This window comes from Elaeis guineensis, chromosome 7, assembly GCF_000442705.2.
Source record: "Elaeis guineensis isolate ETL-2024a chromosome 7, EG11, whole genome shotgun sequence".
Classification (NCBI taxonomy): domain Eukaryota; kingdom Viridiplantae; phylum Streptophyta; class Magnoliopsida; order Arecales; family Arecaceae; genus Elaeis; species Elaeis guineensis.
The window spans coordinates 86,742,733-86,766,303 of record NC_025999.2 but is presented as its reverse complement, the minus strand read 5'-3'; the positions used below and the strand labels follow the sequence as shown (position 1 = coordinate 86,766,303).

Genomic DNA, 23,571 nt, shown 5'->3' with positions numbered 1-23,571 from the left:
TGTTGCTTCACAAGTAAATAGGCTTGTCAAAAATAAGGCTATCTCCTATAACACAAATAAATGATCCATGATATATCTTTAGCAACTAAAGCCATTCTAATTTAGTCTTTACTTCCTCATTATTCTCTCCAAATAATAATAGTATCTAAAAATAAAAGGATTCGGATCAGAATTTGGGCTCTGTTTCGAGCCTAGTTTGGGCTCGAGCTTGGGCTGAGCCTGGTCCAAAGAAACAAATGGCTCTACATTCAATGCTAAATTTGATCTGAACTTTTTAAACCTAATCTATAGTTTAATCTTAAGTCGGTCTAATCCGATGGCCTCGAACCGGTCTGAACTCATTTCTGGCCCTAGTTGTACCATTTAAAAATGGCTGGTTCCTCTTGTATTTGGAGGACTGCAGAATGATAGTGTCCCGCTTGTGATATGACAATAGATACATGCGATTGAGACATCGGCCATTCTTTCATGTAGATGACGACGTGAGGGCAGTGTTTTAGGCCTTGACCGTTGAACGTATCTCCTGTACAAAGACCTAACCCTGTAAACAAAACTTGTCCCTTTACCACTGGCATGCGTGCGGCAGAAGGATCGGTGCTTCGTACTACATTCTCACTGTGAATTGCATCAATCCTCTGAGCTGCACTAGTCCTTTCATGCCATAATATGGTATCCCCCCCCTGTTCGCAGAAAATATTCGATACCAAAGTTGGATACAATAGCCTTACTTTTCTGATGTTGCCAATAAATTCCTAATGGATTGTCCTTTGCATGCATGTCATATGAACATCCTGTGAAGAAACCACTTTATTAGATGTCTCAACTCTTCGCATCGTTTCATTTTTGATGTGCCGCAGTGCATCAAGCATCTGCTGTCATTTTGAATATTATGTCAATCAAACGATTCTTACGCATAATGTGTTATGCGTCGAAAATGTTTTGAAGGTGCAAGCCCAGAACGAATAAGAGACTGAGGCAATGGGGGCGAGTGGCTGCGTACTCCGTGCGCAAATGTTATTGAATTCTCGTAAGCCAAAAAAAAATGAAGGGATGGACGAAAAGAAAATAATAATAAAATCATTTCTTGGTTGCTATGCTCCTTTCCTCTTTGTCTGTGACTAAGCAAGCGATAGCAAATTCTTGCAATTGGGACGCTATGATTACAAATTAGATATCTAATTATTCAGACGATAATGATAGTATCTTGCATTGGTGATTCAATTTTTTTAAGTAATGGAGAAGAATACCGAAATATGCCATTGAAAGCATCGTACATAGCCGATAATTGAAGCCTGCAGTTCTCCTAGAATTTTCTCATCTGAGATCTCTGGAGAAGAAGATCAAGTTAGTCCTTACGAATAGCTTGATGGACTATCTTCCTTCAACTCTTCGAGTGAAATATAGCAAAAAAAAAAAAAAAAAAAATCCATGTATCGACCCCATTATCTCCTATCCAATCCGTAAGAACGATAAAATCACCCTAAAGACATCTTCGACATCCAGAGGTCATGGGCTGACCATAGGCTCTGTTTAATAAGCGAAATATATTAGCTATCCGCGCCCACACGATACTTCACGTTAGCGTATGATATACGGCTACTTGTTGGGTACTGGTTGGTTGCTATTTAATTAATGTCCTAGTAGCTATATACATAGGCGAGGTTTGCAAGAACACCCTTTCCTTTTTATTGATTCAGGGAAAGGAAAGCACCATAAGCATGTTCTGCAACTGATGCAAATATCAATTCCTAGCATCTTGTTCTTGTAACTCGTATCTCCATACGGGGCCGCAAAATAAGGCTTTGCGACATAACATTGTAGGGGCTGAAAAGCATCCATATGATTTCAAGGATGAAAACACTCATATGATGGATCAAACTCCATGTAGCAAACATCTCGAGGGCATATGCTAATTAATCCTTGCCATAATATTTTTGTACCCATTGTCAATCCAAATTTGATCATGTAAATGAGTTACAAATAAAAAAGCTGGACGTGGCCTGTTTATTGAAAGACAGCATGGTCTGACATGCCTAACTTGTTGGATGGTCAGATCGAGTTGGCTTAGATCCACGATGATATATTAACTTGATTTCACATGCATGCTGATCCACAAAACACAGGAATTTAAGATTGGTCTTAAACAAATTTACAAATAAATAGGCCTTGAATAAGCTACGGACAGTTGTGTAAACTTAATTTCCTACTCAATTATTAAATATATCGATCCGGATTAAATAGGTCAGAATTCTAAACTCGAATATAATCCATCTAATAATTGAATTACTCAGGTTAGCATATTTACAATGCAAATTTGATATGTCAAATTCGCATCTACTTATCTCAAGTTAGTTACATGTTAGATTGGAGGATCGGGTTGTGGGTTACTAGTTTTACTTATAACTCTTAAATCAACTTCCATTGGATAGTGTTCGAGTAATAATGCATCTTCAATTTGGTTCATGTACTGTTAGCAACGAATGACAAGTAATAGTAGACCATAAGAAAAAATATGGTAAAATGTTGAATAGATCGTATAAAAAAAAAAATCTTCTCGAATTTTAAGATGATCCTTTTCTATTTTTTGCCGTGGCATTAGAAAATATTATAACGTTTGTTCTATTTTGATACTAGTACCAATAAAATCTTTAAGATAGCTATTCTTAATGTGCTATTGGAACGGTAACCCTGAATATATCTTGGAAGCCAAATGGCTATAATAAAATAATTTATTTTCATCTCTGTTGAGAACCTGCACTGCAAATTCTTTCAAACAAAGCTTTTAGATATGCTAATGATACAATTACAAATTTGTGCCAAGGGATTCAATTTTGTAGCAAAATTATGATATTTTACGATCGCATTGGCTTTACAAAATACAAAAGTAATCTGGTTAAGGGTTTAACTTAAAGGTTCAAGAGTTATAGGGGACATGTGCCAACAAATAATGGTGGTATTTGTCCAATATTCTCTCCTAGTTAACCGGGCTATGTAGTTGGCAAAAAGCTTAATTTCAAATGTGAACTTTAACATGAAAGTCAAAATTCATGCTAACTAAAGAACCTTTTAAGAATTAATCCATCTAGAAGTATGAAGTGGATGGCCCTTTCAATTAACAATCAAATTTGATATTACTAGAGATTTTGGTCGACGAAGGTGAAAGTGTTGATATGCTAGAACTGGAAGAAATTTCAGCACTAATACTTCTTTTAGAAGATCTATATGCTTTTCTTTTGATATCAACCACACTTTATAAAAGGCCAAGACTAACAAGTTGATACCCCACGATTAGAACTGCAAACTCCAAACAACTCTTTCTGGTGGGGTCACATAGAATTTGTGGGACTTGCATTAGCTTTGCTTATTTTTGATTCGCTTATCCCTTCTCATTGATCCCCCTCAGATAATTGTCATCCTCGTTACATTCATCTTTGTGGCACATAATATCATTAGAACTTTATAATTTTATACTATTTCTTCACCCGTCCCTTACCTAGAAAAATCCTATTCATGGAAGGAAAACAAAAAATTAGTAGTAAAAACTTAAGAGAGAGAAAAAAAAGTTGCAAGAACAAATTTGATAAAAGAAAAAAAAAAAAAAGGAGGATCTTCACCAACTTATAATATTGAAGCATGCTGTTGAGTATGTGAATTAAAATCCACCATCTTAAATAACATCCATGATCCTTCACCCAGACCCAACACAAGGCTAATTTTTGCCGGGATAAAATCATGACGCTTGAGTAGATGACATTGTAAATTATGGCTGCAAGTCCACATTGAGACAGGTTAGAGTAAAAGATAAGACTTTAAAAAAAACGAAAAAGTGAGAGCCGCAGACGACAAGGGAGACGGACAGCTGCCACGTCATCATCACAGAACCGGAGATTTTTTTTTTTTTGGTAAGAGTACCGGAGATCTTTTCGCACCTCAAAATATCTAGCCCCAAGATATTATGCCCGTCGCTACGTGTCACCCTCCAAACGTCGCCGCCACGTGTAAAAGCAGCGCCACGCCGGATAAAGACCTTGGTTTGGATACCCCTTGTTCTCAATTCTCCACCTTCCGGCGTTCCGTTCTCCGCCGGTGATCCTAGAGGCAATTACGAGCACTATAAATCGAGGAGTTTTGGTTCGTTTCTTCCACCTTTTTCCTTTGGTTTGTTTTTTTTAAATAAAAAAGTTGAGGCGTAGATAGCTTTTTCTTGGCAGGAAAGATGGGTGATAATTCGTCGAATCGGCCGATCAAGGCCGAGGTTTCCGGGATCGAGAGCCCGAGCAAGGTAGTTGATACAGTCTTGTTTCCTCTACTTCTTTTTTTTTTTTGTCCTGCGAGAAGGTGTTCTTCTTTTAGATATTTGTTTTGATGTAGATTTGATTTTCGTTCGAAGGTTTTTGATGAGGAAATTTGGTTTATAGCGTTTTATTCCGTTGTGTTGTTGTGCTTCACAATAGGGAATATTTATTCTCGTTGTGTATGTGGATCTGTTGTTTTAGTACTAATTGATGGATTGTTTGAGAAAGGGCGTTGTTTTTTGATGAAGAATGAACTGAATTTAGTAGTATAGGGAAGAAGATTGAGCCTTGGTTATGGCTTCATGATGATAAGCCTTGTAAAACCAGCATCATTTTTGACTGGTACCCTTCCATGACCCTAAGAAACTAGCTAAGGCTGGTTGAGGATTCTTTTCTATTAGATATTTTTAATCCTAATTAGATGTCCTGATGTTGGTAAATCCGACATGCAAATTATGCTCACTTGCAAAGTTGACATTTTTAGCCTCATATCTGAAATTTTTTCAGAATTGATCTGAGATAACTTTGAATTCTGCAGGAAATTTTGTGCCTGAGATCAAGTCTGCAATATGTAGGGGCAACTCTTTTGCCCTTTCCTGAAGGCCAGATCAAGGGAAAGTGTAGTAAGAAGAAGAAAAAATGGAGAGGACTCTATTCAGTATAATAGGTAGAAAAATACAGGAATGTTAATTCTCTTTCAGATCGTAAAAAAAAAATCTTTAACTACAGGATAGAAAGTTTCTTCAATTTTTCTTTCAATAGAAGATGAAAAAATAATTCTAAATTTCAGCTGGAGAAGAATCACAAGTTAGAATAATGAGATTCAGCTGCTTAAACTGGTCCAATCAGGTGGGCTGAACGATTCCCCTAGTGGCAGACCCCTGCTTAAACTGGACTAAGTTGTTTGTATGTTGAGTTAGATATTTTGCTTGTAGCATCTTTCCCAAGGTCAAGGAGCTCTGTTGTTCTTCTCATCGTCTAAATGAAAACTAGAAGTTAGGGGTCTTCCTCATCCTTTTTCTGAGAAAAAGAAAAAAGTGTATAGTGGTTTATTTTTTATTGGAAGCATATATCATTCCATGTATAATCATGCACTTGTTACTGTTTCTTCCTAATGTTTTTGTTGTTAACTGGAATTTCTTCTTGCCCTCGTTGAATAGAGAAACTTTTCAGTGAAGTTTTTGCACTTTTTGTTAGATTATACTCCTTTATGGCGCTGAAGTTCTATATTGCATTTTTCATATGCAGAATAATGTATTTTTCATGGAGAGAAATCACTCATTAAGATAGGATTTTGTTTTTTTTTTTTTGGTAGAAGCTTTTATTTTCTGTTTATCATATTGGACTTTATGTATTCTTTTGGTATTTTATTTCTTTTTTCATTTTGGAGTTAGTTTATACCTTTGCCCACTAAAATTTATTCTTTCTATACATTCTAGCTTCTGATATTATGAGTTCTGTATGATGTCTTTCAGCTTTGAAGAATATGCTTTAAACAGAGATAGACAAAACTTGGTGCCCGGTTCTTCCATTTTAGATCACAGTTTGGAATCATATGGAGTTTATTTGCTTATTTGTATTCAGTCATCTTATGGAATTGTCGTATTCATTTTGCTGTCTACATTCCTGTAGATTTTTTTTAATTACTCTTAGGAATGTTTTTATTTTTTTGCCAACTTAAGTAAATAAAACATAATATGCTATAAAGTGAAGATCATAAAGACTTTATATATTTCTAAAACTTGTTTGCCATTTCTATTTACATTGATCGCATGTGTCCTAATTTCCATATACATTGAGGAAAATTATTCTTTTGTTCTCTTGATTTAGACTCTTAATTTTATATAGTTATTACAGTCTCTAAGAATGGCCAGAATATGTTTAATTTAGAATAGCTGCCTTTACTGGTATAGCTTTTATCTAAGAATGACTAGAATTTAGTGTTTCACAGCTGATATGGGTGCCATCAGGTCAGACTGGTCTCAGATACCTCTCAATCCAGAGCCTGACTTTTTACAGGGTTCCATTCTGAATTTTGACCCAAACCTATCCAATAACTGTGTCAGGTTTAATTCTGCATCGGTGAGATTTCATAAGACCTGTCTATGGGTTGGATCTGGGTATGTCTAGAGTCATGTTCTATCTGATGCTTATCAGGTTTGGATTGAATCTAGACTGGATCTAAGTCCCTACCAAGTGCGCACCAATATCTTGTTAGCCCTGGGAACCCAAATGTTTTAAGGATCTAACTTTGGAGTCTAACTTTGTATCTATAGGCCTATGATTCTGAGTCAGTTCTGGTAGGGCAAGTCTGTGAGTTTATTGATAGCCCTGTACAGCACAGATGTAAAAGTGTTGCATATTGCTGTCAGTTTTGATGGAATTAGATGTTCATTTTTTTCACAATCAGAAGGATGTCTTTGACATGTGCTTTTCTTCTTCTTCTTCATTTTTTTCTTTCACTATTTATATAACTGAATGAAGTTTTTAATTCTAACTTCTTTTGCTATTACCGCAGCTTCTGATGCTTTATTTTTTTTCATTCATGTAGTTGGTTCACCTAATTTGGAACTATGACATTACAAGCTTTCTTTTTTATGGGCCTCAGGTGGTAGATTCTGGGTCAACTGGATGGACAGACGAGAAGCACGGTCTTTATCTTACTTCTATAGAAGCATCATTTGTTAATCAGTTATACAGCAGTGAATGCAATTCAGAGAACTTGCTTGGCTGGCTGCCAAGAACACAAAAACACAGAAATTCATCTGGATCAAATGCCAAAGTCTTCACATCTGGTCAGGTATTGACAAATCCTTTTTTGCCTCCTGTTTCTTTGATCTGTTAGCAATTCCCTACAACCTTTCCAATTTTTTTTATTAATTTAAACATGTGAATTTGCAGTTTAAGGTCCTGCAGAGAGGCTGCTGGGAGAATCTAAAATCTGAGAGGGCCAAAAGTCGCATAGACTTTGGGAATGATTCTTGTTCTTTGTCTTCGAATCCATGGATTCAGCATTTTAGATCACCTTCCATTGGAAAAGAGACACGTCCTGCATCATACCAGGTGGATGACAAGCTCTTGGCCAGGCAATCAATCCTAGCAGCTCGGAGGCATGGAAGAGAAGCAACAAGAACAAAACAGCCTCTAGCCTGCTCTCACATATGTTGTCAAGATTCTGTTGGGAGCACTACAGGTGCCTCTTTTAACTTTTCTGTGCCTTAACTCTTTCTTCCTTCAATTATCATTCACAAATTGCTTTGATGTTTATTTTTCTCCTTACTTAACTCAAATATTCTTATATTATGACATTTTTTATCTTTGTTATTTTGGAATATCTTTTAGTCTATCTGTTGTGCCATAGTAAACATCACTGAACGTACCAAACTATAATAACACTAATAAAATAACAACTATTACATTATTGCTCTCTCTAAAAATGCATTTGATTATAAAAGAAGAAAATTTTGGCATATAATCATGAGCTTGTTTGTTTTCTTCAAGATTAAAGTATCCAAACCTAGAGGAATTATATCTCCAAAAAATGTTGTTTGTCCTCTAATATTTTGATGATTTTCCTTACCAGTATAACCATTAACAACCATAACTAGCAAGTCTAATTCCTCCTATCATAGATATATATTTCATACTCTCATTTGACATTGTATCCTATCAAAGCTAAGTCTCTAGCGAGTTCAAGCATGAGAAAATACTTCCCTGCCATCCTGTCTAGTTTTCTTCTCTACAAATAGTTGCTCCTCTCCTACATCGCATGCCTTATTCGTAAAGCTTGCTCTAATGTCATGAAGACCCACCTTTGCCCTAATCTCTGTGAACTATGCTATTCCTCCTCTTAGGATGAGAACATTTCTTATCGTGGGGCGGGTATTTCCTTTCTGAGAACATTTGCAGGTCTTCGTGTAAGGCCTATGCTAGTTTCTGGAGGTAACAATGGATCTAAAATCTACTAGAGTTTGTTTCTGGTAATGGAAGACATTTCTAAAGGGAGAATGGTGGTGGTGGCAACCATAATTATTAATTAAGGTAAGTCTTTGTATCCTTCTGCCCTCTTACTCCCCTTTATTAATGGGTCCTGACTTTTTCTTGCTTGTTTAGCTCGTCATTTGACTTTGTACGCTTCTTCCACTTTCACTGTTGTGGATATGGTTCTTCAGTGTTTGGAGGTTCTTCAATATTTTCTTGGTCTTAGTATAAGTTTTGGGTCTACTAAAAATATGGCAGCCAATTCTGCACTACTGTTCAACTGAAGCATATCTCACCTTGTGTTCATGTGTTGTGGGAGTTTTGAGATAAAAATTGTTGGTGTAGTAGGTACATATTATAGATAGTTTGTTTAAGTGCATGTCTTGATTTCATGGAAGAAAATCTTGTATGTGGAATAGGTTCAGGTACTGAGTCAAGAGTTGTTTCAGGACATTACCTGGTTCTGGTTCCAGTGATCTTGGGTCCAGGGAGGGGCAAAACTGGGGAAGAGTCCTAATTTTTGGCCTTTTTTTGTATTGAGTGGCTGCCCCATGACTTGAACCATCGCCATTGCACTTGTTAGCCCAAGCCTTTTACCACTGCATCAAGCAATGCAATGGCCCCTTCAATGAACAAGTATTGATTGGGGCAATTAAAAGCTTGAGGCTGAGGCTTTGAAATTCTTTGGATGGAAAACAAGGATGAGGCATGGAGGAGAACATTGCAGTTAGATGGATGAGTGATAGTGTGTAGCATTGTGGTGGCTCTTCAAATTCATCTGATAAGGGTGTAATTCAAACCTTGGGTAGAAGAGAACAGTTAGGACAGGACAGAGAAGGGGAAGTTTTTGTGGTGTTAGAAAGGATTGAAGTATCATGTGCTGTTCTCATATATATATATATATATATATATATATATATAAAGGTATCATGTGCTGGTGGCATGATGGCGTGGCCACCAAATCGTTTAAGAGAATTATCAGGAGAGTGGATGAGACTAATGACTTTGCATTGTGAGATCATGAACAAAGGGGTTTCAACTCCACAGCATGTCTGACTGATGCTTAGGAAACTGTTGATGGAGTTCTTTATCTGTGAGAGAAGAATATTAATAAGGGTGGTCATCATTGAAACCATAATAATTTGTTTCCATAGAGATGAAGAAAGTTAACTTGGTCATGTTCTAACTGCTTATTATTGTTTATGGCTGCAGAACAAGGGAAAGTTCTCTTGTCCCGAGCATGTAAAAATCTTGAGAGTTTTAATTGGAAAAATTAAACGTGTTTAGATTTAAGATGAATGGTTTTCTCAAAAGAAAAAAAAAGGTTTAAGATGAAGGGGAACATAGATCAGAAGACTCAGAACATGCTGATGTCTTCTTTCATAGACCAATGATGCACAAGTCCTTAATTGGTTAATGATTCATAGTTGTTTCCCCCCTCAACAACTGCTTTTGCCTACTTCAGTTTTAAAGGTGATGAGCTGGTGATTTTTAATTGCATCACTTCATTAGTGTCCAATTGAGGAGGCCAAATGGTCCTGCTTCAAACTGTCTTGAAAAGTTATGCCTGAGTCTTGTATTTTCCAACTCATGTCATGGGTTTGCTGCCAGAAATTTTTTTTTTTTTTTTGATATAGGTTTATTTGGCTTGATATTCTCATCCTGCATTTGAATTTTAGGAGTCTCTGTCACTTCTTCGACTTCAAAAAATATGCTAATTCTATTTTGCCTAATCTCTATCTTAATCATAATAGGATTCAACAATCTCTTGCCATTTTGTTGATTTATAGCCTTTATAAGGATGAAAATTAAGATGAAGTTGGCTGATTCACTGTGCATATATGGAGGATTCAAGTCATCATATGATTCCTAATGATATTGAGTAGGAAGAGAAAATTGAGATGAATGCAATTATCCTTATCTGAGATCAGCCAGTATAGCCTTGAACTTTGCAGTCAGCACCTCAAAAAGTCCTCTTAACTTGAATTTCTTAGTGTTTGATTACCACCAGTATTGTGAGAAGCATGATGATCATGTTAGGAAGATAAACAGAAAACTAAAGGAGAGCAAGATTTTTTTTAAAGAAAATAAGAAGAGGGAATACAAAATCCACCATAATGAAATGATACTGCATATAATTTTCTAACAGATTTTGGTTTGCTTACTGAAGGTTTTCTTTAGATGTAATAAATAAATCCCTGGTGACTCTATCTAAGCTGACTTTCTATTTAAAGGATTCCTATCCTTTAGAATCACCTTATTCATATAAACAAATGTTTTTAGTTCCCCATGTTGCATATAAAGTTTTATTAGTTATTTATATGAAAAGTAACACCGAGGAAGACCATGGCTGGGCCAGTGGGAGTATAAGATTAAACTGCAACATTAGATCCATGAGAACAATATTATTAGAAATCAGATGCAATCTGTAGTTGCATGACAAAGAACTCACTTGGCCAGCCATTTCTGGGGTCTTTGTTGAAAGTTGATTAGGGATAAGTTTTTTTTATAATTGTATACGTGTTGACTGATTTTGTTGTTTGGGATGATCTTCTTTATAAGTGCATAAAGAGCCTAGCTTGGAGATTTTACAGCTGCACGAGCACATGCACGCACGCACGCATGAACAGATATTTATGTAAACATTTATTTATTAGTTATTTCTTATCAACTTTGGTGCAATAATTTACCAACATTTATTTATTTGTTATTTCTTATCAAAATTGGTGCAATAATTTACCTCCTTTCTTCTTTATTTGTAAATGTTGTTCTCCAAGGAGCTTTAATTTTTGGATTGTTGTGCTGAAAAGTGCAAGCCACTGTTCCCAACATGAGAAAACTGTTATGAGATGGGAGGACAGCGAATCTCAAGCCTATAAGGGCACGTAAAAGTATATATGCAGAATCCTGAGAGTTTTTAGTATTACAAGCTTAATTTGGGTCTCAAATAAATAAGTGTTTGGAATATGGACCTTTGAGAAGGATAAAGAATTTTTTTTAGAGAACCAATTTTCTATTATGATAGTTGAGCTAAAACAGTTTGTTGGAATTTAGCAGCTGTCTTTAACAATTATATTTTGACATCAACAATCTTTTCTATGGAATTTTGGTAGGTTTATCCTTCAAGGAGGGAGAGGGTTGTGCAATATGGCCATGAATCATTATTATTTAATGTGCAAAATGCCAAGAGAGGTTTCTCTTATGGTTGATATGATTGGAATCAGCATTATAATTTGATTAAAGGTTAAATTGATATTAACATCATGGTGCAACTTTTGTCATTGCATTTTTAGTTGTGATCAAAACAGCATATCAATGGTTCTTATTTGTCCTATGTCGAATCTTGTGGTGCTTTTCATTGGACATTTTGGCTTATTTGTGCCTTTTGAATGAATATAATTTCCTAGTACAAAAGTTATCATCTTCTGTCCCCCTTATTCTAGAATCTTTCCAAGTCTCGGTGAATTTTGGAGAGTTGATCCTTGGTTGCATTCTTATGCTGCAACCATAAAGCAGATCCACAAACCTGCCAACTTCCCGTATAGGCTTCATGCAAGCCCCTCTTCTTGCCTAGATTTGCCTTAGCTGAGAACTTGGCACCGATTTTTAAAGGGTTGATTTCAGTTTGACAACTGTTGTAAAATTTATTCAATATATTGAGCCTTCTATGCTTTGAGTCATGCTTTTTATCCAACCACGTATTTAATGGGAAAAGGCTTGGGCGATAATGATGTCTGAAGCAAGCAATGGTTTTGATAGAGCAGTTATTCTGCTCCACAAATAAGAGCTCAGCAGCAAGGGCAACAAATTGGGCATGATTAGGGGAATATGACAACAGGTAGACAGATCAAATTGATATTCATCAGAGAACTAATTGATGGCTCCTTGTGCAATAGTATTTGAGATTCACTTTTCCAAATTTATGGATTTTTAGCAAACCAGGCACTGAGAATTGTTACTTGGGGTTCTATAGAATCTTGTGTGACTCGGCATAAAGCATATTGATTAGTTGTACCAAAAAGAGAATATCAATTAATTTAAAGAACCAAGGGATTTAGATTTTGGGACTTTTGTGTAAGTTTTTTATTGAGAAAACAGTCATCTTCTTCATTGCAAAATCTGTATATAAGAAGAACAGATGGAGGTTCGTACGGCAGAAATTATTAGGTACGGAGATTCATGAGATGCACTATTTTCCACTGTAGTTCTCCTTACCTTTTTTCTGAGAATGGTGGTGGTCCCACCAATCATTTCAAAGAAAAGATGAAATAATTCCCCTGGTGAAATGCTTAGGAAAACACATTTCAAGCTTGGTCTATTGCCCAAGTTGGTTACAGTTGTCTTCAGTAACACTTGCACTTGCTAGTTGATCTTCTTGATATGCTGTGCTTTATTTTTGCAGTGACATGTGGTTTAGTCATTTCCCTTATCTTCAACTCATATTACTGAATTCCAAGCATGTGTCTTCATTTGGACGTTGTTGGCTTTTTTTCTCTCTACTAGGTGATGGTAACACCATCATCCTCTTCATTTTTCTTATTCTTCTTGTTATTGTTCTTCTTTTTCTTTTTCCCTTTTTTTTGAGAGAGAAAATCTGACTCTACTAATCTTACATCCATATTATCCAAATGTAGTTCCAAATTCATGTTTGCTTATCTGCTAAGTTCATTACTCAATATTAGATGATCTATAAGAGTGCACCTGAAAAATCACCGCCATAATGAACAGTTGAAAAATATTGTTAACCAGACTTTTAGGTTTCTTGTCATGATGGGTCTAGCCTTAAGCGATTTTTGTAGGGACATTTATAAAGTCAAGGATGATGAGATTTACTCAAAAAAGAAGTTCATCCCACAAATCTGAATCTATCCCAGTAGATCTGACATTTAAAACCTGCAGCCTCTTTAACTTGACGTTTGAGATGTCTAGATGATGCTCTGAACAACTGTATGGTCTCCAAATCTGTGCTGTCCTTCCAGTCTATTGTCTACCAGATGATTTGCTACATGTGTGTTGCCTCCAACTTAGGTGATCCAGTGTCTCGTACTCTCCTTATTATATAAAAGAAAGAGAGGGTGAGGTCAAGATTTGTATGCAGTTTCTCCAAAATATTTTTATTTTTCTTGACATGTGGTCAAATAGGGTAAAATTTGTGAATTTCTACAGAGGTATCAGATCAGAATTTTGTTGATGGTGAGTTTGAAGGAATGGAACAATCAAGTACAACATACAGGAAAAAAAGACCGAGGACCGCAATTGTTGATAGGCTGGATAATGATCAAGTAATTGGTTGACTCTTTTGGTCTTGTTTCTTGCTATAGATCTCGAAGCTTAGTTTAAAATGAATTTTCCTACCGGAAGTTCTCACAAGTATCTGCTTCTTGGATCCTTTTCAGGTCGTTCCATCTGGGAAATCGCATGAAACACCAAGTTCTGGTAAGAATCATGCTTGTCTAAATGAAAGCAATGCAGAATGTAGCAGTAAAGCAGCTGATATAACACCAAGCTTACTGCCAGTGGAATCTGAGCCTCCAGATCATTCAAAGATCTGGAATTGAATGGTTGAATTTCAGCTAACGTGAAGTGGAACATGGTACAAGAGTAGTAGTGCAGATAATTTAACAGGTTAAGCACTACATTGTAATCTGAAGATAGTCTTTTTGATGAGATGCAGATGTGAAGTCAGACATGAAGAATTGTAAAGAGCCTTCCAGAGATTGTAAATATAGATCTTAAGTTGATGCTATAATCAACCCTTTCTAAGTTCTTGAAAAAAAAAAGAAAAAGAAAAAGAAAAAAAGGTTGATGCTGCTATGTAAGCTTTGAGATATGCATACATGGTTTGCAAGGAATGGTAGCTGATGCTGGTAGCACCGAGCCCTCTCTTTCTTTTTCAGATGTCCATAGGATGTGTGCATAAGATTGGAGAGCTGTAGTATTTAAATCATGATAGTTTTTTCAGCTTTATTATATGTTGTTTGCCGGTTTAGTGGATGAAATATTTTTCAGTATTATATTACAACAGCCTGTAGCTGATGCTTGTCATGAATTGCATGAGGCTATCCTTGAAAGTTATTTGTAAAAATATATAGATGACTAGCTGTTCTTTTATAATTGAAATAATAAGCAGGTTTAGACCATTCAAAGGATTGGAGTCCTGGTTGGATGTCCGTGCTTCTTACTTTGTGCTGAGTTTGGAACCATGCTGCATTCTGCTTTCTCTTTGCTGCAATCTCTCTGCTGGGAAAGAGGATTATATGCTTCACCGCGGTATCCATAATAGATATAGTAACAGTGAAGCCAAGTGTCTCTCAAGAATGTTTAGCTGTTTCATGAGATGGTACAGGAGTCAAGTAATGATGGGACTACGGACTCTTGGACTAGTTTGGAGTATTGGACTTGTCCAACTTCTGGCTTTATTTGGACAGTTTGGACTTGGATTCCCTAGATATCTAGTAGTTTAGGTCGTGGGGTGGCTTTTGCTTCCTTGTTCTCAAAAGAAGACAGAAAAGGGATAGATGGTGGTATCCTAAAAGACCAAATGATCATGTTAATATTTGGGGCTCAAATATCTGTTTGAGGAGCTCTTAGATTTTGGTCGACAGCCTATGTGCTATTTAGTGGTGGTATTTAGGGATAAGGAGAACATAATGAGTATTTCCTTCCAATGAATGCACAAGTTGTATGCTAATTGCTACTAATGTTGAACAACTCTCTTAATGGTTGCATAAGAGAATTTGCTGTTGATACTTGGATCTACGTATTGAGTGTATGACTCGTAATACCTTATCCTTCAAGGAAATATGAGTATTTGGTCCCTCCTTAAAATATTAATTTTCCTATGAAAATATTATATATCTCTACCCAAGATCTTGTTATACAATTCTATTTTTGATTGATCTCCGAAATACCAAATGCATATGCTATCAAGCCAATATGAGGCCACAATGTAGGTGGTGAGAGGCATGTCCTTTTTACTGCTGAAAATGAGTTCCCATACTTGGAATCAAACTTGCGACCTGTTACTTGGGTGGTAGGCATTAGGCTACAACATTCAATTTCATTTTGCAACAATGGTTCATTTTACTTATTTTGAAATCTCAATCATACCATTAAATATAACCATTTGATACATGTTATGATATTTTATATTTTATTGGTTAATTATTTTCATAAAAAATATTTTTTCTTGATAAAAATAGAAAAAGAATACATGTTTAAAATATTTTAAAAAATTAACAACTTTTATATATTCCAATATTTACATGTAATTTTTCTACGAGCTCTCTAAAAAATAAATAATTCATAATTATCTTTTATATATGTTGCAGATAAAGAGTAATGGTGGTATTCAATATAAAAATTTATTAAATTTATTATTTTATAAATTTTGTTATTAAAGAATTGATTTTAATATTTTAATACACGTCCATTTAGACTTGTGACTCAAATTCTACGATCAGATTAGTCTCCTTTAGTAATCATATCTCAAATCTTTATCTCGACTTCGTGCCTAGAATAAGATCTGTTGTGTATTCTGGTCCTACCATTTGTGATTACATCATTTATATTTATTTCTATCAATGAATTCTATCCAAAAATCGAACCTATTCAAATAATTTTTGATCAATATCTAATTTTTACGTACATCCGCTCAAAATAAATATAGATACCAATTTTCGTATCCTTTTTAATACCCATCTCTTACATCCATAGAGATACAAATACGTTGTTTCAGTTTCCCTTCTTTCTCTCTCCGTGAAGAAATGAATCGAGGTTATATTTGATGCATCACCTGGCAATCTTGAAAGATAACGTATATTATCTTCAAAATAGATTATCACCATTAAATTGTTAGTAATGTTGATTACTGTGTTTGATAAATACAGATAATGTTGCAGTAAAATTATTAAAAATTTTGATTGATATATTTTGTATGACAATCAGATTATCAGTAATATGAAATTAAATTCTCAAAATACTTTCAATAATTTTATTCTGATGCTCTTCTCTTTTTTTAATAAAAAATAATGAAAATAATATGGGTACGATGATGATGCGAAGAAATAGTGGGTCGAGGGATGTGAGAAATCGCGGACACTGACGATGGAGTGGAGAGGGGCCGGACATGTATGGAGCCGGTCACGAGAGATGGTAAGAGACAAGGGCGGAGAAGCTGCATACAGAAGATGAAAGAGCCACAGATCGAGAGTGTATGTGAAGTGGGGTGGGGTACAAAGAAAAGAGCCACAGATCGAGAGTGTATGTGAAGTGGGGTGGGGTACAAAGAAAGGGTTGGGCGCATGTGAAGAGAGGTGGGGAATGAAGAAAAGATTGAACAATAAATTTTATAAATTTTTTTTGAAAAATAATTTTATTTAAAATTTTTATTATAATATTATCAAAAATACAATATAAATTATTTTTTATAAATTAATTTAAATTATTATTTAAAAAATATATTAAATATAATAATTTAGATTAACACATTAAATTATCAGCAATCTGCGTAGGTCGCTGGCTACCGAACGCAACCCCGGAGAGATGGGACGTCCATCTTGAGCCCAGCAGCAGCGGAGGACATGGAAATGCCTCCTGGCCCTCTTCGTGGGCCACGTCGTGGTGGCCGAAATAGCCTTCTTCGGCCGCCCGGGCATGGCCAAGAACGCCTTCATGGTCCGCCACTGGACCTCCTTCCCCTTCCTCCCCCCCCCTCTCCCCACCCCAACGCCGCCGTATCTCCTCCTCCATCCTTGTTCTCCCCAAGCCCCTCGACGACGGCGGGGATGACGACGACCGTCAATGCGAGGTTTGGCTGGAGATGGAGGACGCCGTCGCCTACTCTCGGGATTTCCTGACCGACCCCAACGTGGTCGCCGGCGCCGAGCAAAAGGTTCCTCCTTTTTCTTCAATTGTTTTCTCCTTTGTATTCGATTTGAAATATGTCGTTTGGTTCGTGATACGTTCCGATCTTAACTGAATCTTTTCTTAGCATTCGAATTCTTATTTTTCAGAATTATTCCACTCCATTTAACTTATTGAATTATTTTTCCTGCTTCACGTGTTTGCAGGAGCAACCATTAATTTCAATTAATAGCAAAAATCAGTACTAAAAATCGGACAAAAGGTGATGTATAATATAGTAATATATCTAAACCGTTAGGAATGGAGGAAAAGGATTCATGGAGCCGACCCTAACTTGTTTGGATTAAGGCTTAGTTGAGTTGATTTGAGTTGGTATGAAATATGCGATAGTTTGTTTTCTGTCACCAGAATTGCTAAATGGCAAATAAAGAATTGCTTCGTTTGTTAAGAATGTTTTTTGCCGACTCATAATGGCCAAATTTCCCTTTATAATAGGAGAATAGTATATAGAACTTTTGTGTTTTTACACTTTATTACAACTTTTTAAACATACGCATCTTTATTATAAACAGTGAATAAACAATAAAAGAAGCTCCTTTATGGCTTTTTCATCATTCTGGGTTTTATGAAAGCCTTGGAAATTGGCATCCTGAGATCTATTATCCAAGATTACAAGAAAAGAAAAAAGAAGAAGGTTCAAAGTCACAAACAATTTGCTGCATATCTGCATGCACTTTTTTTGCATATTAAAACTCCTTTTCAATTCTTTTCCAAAATTGGGTTCATGCTCTGTTGGCTGTAACTTTGGATCTGGAGCAAATAAGGAGCCTGATGCCACATTTAACCTACGTCGACATCCTGTGACAGCTAGTGTTTTCCGCTCCATGGAATCATCAGATTACTATGTACAAAACAATATTAATATGGGACGGTGGTGGGTAAGCACTCCTCAAAGTCGAATATCCTTTTTTTTTTGTGCTCTACGCAAAAAACTTTGAGATAAACTCATTTATTCATCATTCTTTGCATTAAAGTAAGATTAAGTTTAACGGAATAAAATGTCAGGCAAAGCTCATTTTGGTTTTATTAATTTGCTGATTTTCATGGAGCAGAGAGCTCGCATCCCCGTCCCTGTATCCTTGTATATGGATGTTAATGGCTGCTGAACTTGGTTGTGATCTATTCTTAGTTTTGGTATTAAAGATATGAATAATGAGGGTTGTCTTCCGGTCCTGATCTTTTAGCATTGTTCAAAACCATCTTCTTGATCAGCGCTACATTCTGCTATCATGATAATATCTCAAAATTTTCAACCAATATAGAGGTCACATTTCAATAAGTCCAAATGCACTTGATTTGCTAGAGGCCACAAATATTTTCCCCTTCTTCTTCTTCAGTTTAAATATTTCAGTTGCATATATGCATTTATCTGTACTGAATATGTACATTTTTGTTCAGAGATGATTAAAAGTAGGTCTAGTGTCATCTTCAAGTTGTTTTGAGATTATAAATGTTCATATGGAAACTGATTTTTCTATCTTGTGTTATAGGAGAGGGTACGATAATACAATGACTACTAGTCTTTCATCAGATGTATCTGTTGGCTATTTCTCATGGGCAGAATATGATATCATGGCACCTATGCATCCCAAGACTGAAGATGGCCTTGCAGCTGCCTTCATTTCTAATTGTGGGGCACGGAATTTTCGTCTACTGGCTCTTGAGAGGCTCAAAAAGCTGGGTATCAAGATAGATTCTTATGGTAGATGTCATCGAAATCTGGATGGCAGAGGTATGTGCAACATGCTTGTTACTCTTCCAGTGCTTCTTGTGATATCTGTGTCAGAAGTTAATGTTAACAGACATAATACGCAAGTTTTTAGCATGTATTCTTTTCTTTTTTTTTGGGATTGCTTTTTGTTAAAGGTTTCTGGTTTTATTGAACTGAAGCATCAGAAATGCTGAAAATTATAATTAATTACTTTGATGTAGTTTTTGAGCGGCGTTAGACAGGAAGCTGAGGGTTCGTAAATGTTCCTTACCCTACTGGAACATCTTTATTAAAAGTGATTACACCTAGTGAGTGCTTTTATGGTCTATAATCTTCAAATTGTCTCACTTCTCATGGGGGCTAAAAGGGTTTCACTTCATTGTAACAATTCAGTGGGACATTAGAGCTACTGGTTGTAATATTTGCCTTTATTTTCCTCCAGCTGGTCTTTTCTATTTGTCTCATAGAAATCTTGGGTTTGGTTTATGGTTCATGCCATTCTATTCCATGTTTGGAGAGAAGGAATTAATGGAGTACACTTCTAGGTTTGTCATGGTCCAACATTGTCAAAAACAGGATTTCTTTTCAGATGTTGAGTATCTTCCCTAAAAAAGCTTCTAAGTGATGCTCATAACCAAAAATGCCCAATGGACTGAATTGATATTTTCTGGTCATCTTGTAACTCTACTTCGAATAAGTCAGAGGGCCTTCTTACGGAAATAATTTTACTGGGTCGGTGAGTCAAAAAATTGATTTGTTCATTGGGGTGGAATGCACTGTGGATTGCCTCATATTGTTATTATGAGATAGGGACATGACTTTCTGGAGATGTTATAACATCAAGCCATGCTATATGTAGTGCTAATGAAATGGTGCATTCCCTATCAAGAGAGGGGTTTGGAACAGTGAATCATTTTAGGAACGTTGGTACCTTAATTCCTTGGCTATTTTACCCTCTCTTCAGGACATTAACCTCTGTCATGAACGTTTTCTACTTCTAACCAACTAATCATCATTTCATCATCCAATAGAGAACATTAGAGATGGAAGGATGGAAAACACATATTATACAAGATACATCCATTGGAAAGCAGTGTATTCTTTTAATTGATTTCTTATACGATCAAAGCAGTTATTGTTTCTAACAAGGACTGCTTTTTTTTTTTTTGTGCATGTAAATAGTGGATAAAATAAAAACTTTGAAGCGCTACAAGTTCAGCTTGGCTTTTGAGAATTCAAATGAGGACGATTATGTTACAGAAAAATTCTTTCAATCCCTTGTTGCAGGTATGCTTGTTTCCTTGCGTTACCAATGTATATCTTGATGACTTTGGAAAATTAGACTTCTGAAATATTACAGCTGCTTTCTAACAAGTTTTCGGGGTTCTTTTCCCCTTTTTGAAATACACTTCATGTTTTTTCCAACTTTGTTACGAACTCTATTAGCTGAATATTAGTTACCTTTTCTTTTCTCCCTGTTCAATTATCATCTATTGTCAATATCTTTTTTCATGTTTTTCCCTATTTTATTTATTTATTTTTCTTTTGTTCATTTTCTTGGTTTTTGCTTAATCTCTTGTTAAAGATGTTAGATGACTTCTAGAAAAAGAGAGATTATCCTCGAACAAGTTTTGCTGGACCTACTTGGATGCTTAATAGCTAAAAGAATCCCAATTCCTATTGGATAATAAACAAGAGATAGAACAATTGCAGATTCCTTTTCATTTGGATGAAGCATCGCTATGGTAAAAAGAATAACTGGAGGCATTGCACCTATGTTCTCAAACACAAATGAGACATCCAGCTGGTTTTTGAGAAAGGCCACAAAGGTGCCGTTCCACCAACATGACTGGGGTCATTGTTGGTTAGGCCAATGGAGCTGCACAGTTAATATGTCAAAAACTCTTGGAAATATAATGCTTCAATATTTAAAAGCAACCTCTAAATGCTCATACTTTGCTTTTGTAGGGTTATATAATTTTAACATACCAAATTTAGCCATCAAAAGCAAACTAAAAAATTAGGTCAAAAGAAAAAGGTTGTGTTAATTCAAATCTTGTGTCAGACTAGTTTGCTGAGGCAAACATTTTTGGTAAGTTTTTCCTGAGCTATTGTAGAAACAGGTATAAGAATATGATAACAATCTCTTAACCTACAGATCTCTAAAGCTTAGGCTATAGTTTGATCTGAAAATAAACATTTATAGTTAAATTATTCCTGATCCTGCTAAAATTCCTTAATAAAGGAAAACCAACTGTAATCTAAACTCAAATAATATGGACTGGCCCCTACTAAACCAGAGGCAATTTTCTATTACATTGTACTTCCTTCCTAGCATGCATTCATTTGTAAAAGAAACAAGTTCAAGTTTTAAAAAATTCTGTTGCTTCATATTAATCTCCTGTTCAAGTGGGATGAAGAAAACAAAATCTTTTCAGAATATGCATTCTTTTTTGATATATAAATTTTTTTTCCATTTAGTCAAACCGTAAAACTATAGCATGGTTCCTTGGAACTGAAATGTTGCTTTTACTCAGTTTTTCCCCAATATTAATATTTTTGCAGGAACTGTCCCTGTTGTAGTTGGTGCTCCTAATATCTTAGATTTTGCACCTTCTTCTGGTTCAGTTTTGCATATCAGAGAGCTTGATGATGTTGCCTCGGCTGCAAAGACCATGAAATACCTTGCGTCAAACCCTGATGCTTATAATAAGTCAGTAAGGTAATATTTCTCATAACTTGTCTTGCAAATTGTTGCTATGCATTTTAACTGACTATCAAAATTTTGTGACCGATAGTGGAGGTCTTGTAACATGGATAAAGTTACTAGTAGGAGTAATTCTCCGTTCTCCTTAAGCCTTCTCTTGGCTTCTTGTCAATTAGTGGTTGTATAATTTGGAATTGAAACCGGGGTGCTCTTGGAGTAATTATTTGCAAGATCTAGTATCTTATTGCTCATAATTTTTTTGCTCTAAATGAAATGTAATGGTATATATTTCTTGTATTTTCAATACAATGCTGAGGTAAAATTAAGGGAATTAGGGAAGAGACGGAAATGTTGGTGAAAGCATTAGAAAATTAGTAATATAACATGTAAAATACCTCGAGTAAAATATAATAATATATCAGTAGCTCGGAATGCTGAGTAGTTTATGAATAATTCATCTAAAATATGTAAAAATGAATAATGATATTTGTTGAATTGGTTTACTAATGTGCCTTTGAGGGATATCAAATAGTAACTCCACAAGCTTTAGCACTAATTGTTTTCAGTGGTCATTTTGTTCTTTGATAACATACATGCGCCATGTTTATCTTAACTAGTAATGCTTATTATTTTGTCATTTTCAGTGTTTGTTGCCAAACCCAACTTTTCTTTAGCATGTTGTTTCTTGCTAAACATATATGAGACTACCACTTTATGAAATGATATTGTTAGCTGTTATTATTCATTAAAGGGTGTTCATAGAGTTTCATGGTATTTTGAAATCCACTTGGTGGAATGGGGGCATCATTCAGAAATCACTGTCATCTTTATGTTATTGGATATTCCAATGTTGAATGAGCATGATCTTCACTCGACAGTCTAGGAAGTGGGTGTTGCATTTAGGCATGATCTACTGTCTTCTTCCTTCTTTTCTGTCATATCTTCCATCCACTCATAAGTTATATTTACCAGCCTGAATATGTGGATGAGAATAACATATATACTTGGAAAGTATGAAATCTTAGATAGATTTCGAGGTCTCTTGGAATTCTAAATTCACCTTCTTTGTAATTTAAAATAGGTACCTAACTGATTTTTACTTGTTTTTCAGTTGAAAGTATGATGGCCCATCTGATTCTTTCAAGGTGCTCGTGGATATGGCAGCAATGCATTCATCTCGCAACAAAGATCCAAGAAAAAGAAGAAATGACCTCCAAGTTTCAGAAACGCCCTCGTAAATGCATCAGCGGTAAAGGAACTGTGTACCATGTGTATGCGTGTGAGAGAGAGAGAGAGAGAACAATTCGAGTTTGAATCAATTTATCTCAGGTACTTTTATCACCCTTAGTCATAGTTTCCATCTTTATTAGCTTCCTGGCTTTACTCACAGGATCATGTCCACGGTGTTTACCAGTGTCAGTCTGATGCCATTTCCTGCAACCTTGTAGCAGTTTCTTCATTACCTTGCATCCTTATTTCGATGATTTATTATAGGTCATCAAGTTTGACCTTTAAAGCATTGGACTCAGCAGTCTTCGCCAAGTTCAAGTTACTAAATCATACACCTATTTGGAAGAATGAAAGACCAAAAAGCATAAGAGGAGATGATAACCTGAAAATATATAAGATATACCCAGTTGGCCTCGCACAAAGACAAGCATTATCCAGCTTTAAGTTTGACAGTGATGCTGATCTCAGGAAACTCATGGTGAACTCCCTGTGCTAAATTCGAAGTCCTTGTTCTGTAACCATGGGCCTGTTATTGGTAAGGCTATCTATCTTGTTGCTCATCCGAAAATAACCAAGTCTGGTCTTGTACCATGGCTTCATGTTTTGTAGCTTGTATTTACTTAGAAATGTGATTGATGGAGATTAGAGGGTGTGCAATGTGTAATGGGAAAAACTGGGTAAACAAAAAAAAAAGTGCATTTGTAAATCCTAGTATAGAAGGA

At 35.7% G+C, this 23,571-nt stretch overlaps 1 protein-coding gene and 1 pseudogene across 1 annotated transcript; both read left to right on the top strand.

Annotated features, from left to right (window-relative positions):
• Window positions 1-4,001: 4,001 nt before the first annotated feature.
• Window positions 4,002-14,325, top strand: LOC105048693 (cold-regulated protein 27). Its single transcript, XM_010928098.4, has 6 exons — window positions 4,002-4,131; window positions 4,212-4,282; window positions 6,904-7,095; window positions 7,197-7,488; window positions 13,443-13,558; window positions 13,673-14,325. The coding sequence occupies exons 2-6, from the start codon at window positions 4,217-4,219 to the stop codon at window positions 13,832-13,834; spliced, it is 828 nt and encodes a 275-aa protein (XP_010926400.1). The 5' UTR covers window positions 4,002-4,131; window positions 4,212-4,216; the 3' UTR covers window positions 13,835-14,325.
• Window positions 14,326-16,820: 2,495 nt separating this feature from the next.
• LOC105048692 (putative fucosyltransferase-like protein) lies at window positions 16,821-23,555 on the top strand (annotated as a pseudogene).
• Window positions 23,556-23,571: the final 16 nt, after the last annotated feature.

Excerpts from the sequence above, each read along its gene's own strand:
- LOC105048693 (XM_010928098.4), top strand. The coding sequence starts at position 4,217 with ATGGGTGATAATTCGTCGAATCGGCCGATCAAGGCCGAGGTTTCCGGG. Across the intron at positions 7,489-13,442 it reads TTCTGTTGGGAGCACTACAG|AGGTATCAGATCAGAATTTT; the intron begins GTGCCTCTTTTA and ends GAATTTCTACAG. Across the intron at positions 13,559-13,672 it reads ATAGGCTGGATAATGATCAA|GTCGTTCCATCTGGGAAATC; the intron begins GTAATTGGTTGA and ends GATCCTTTTCAG.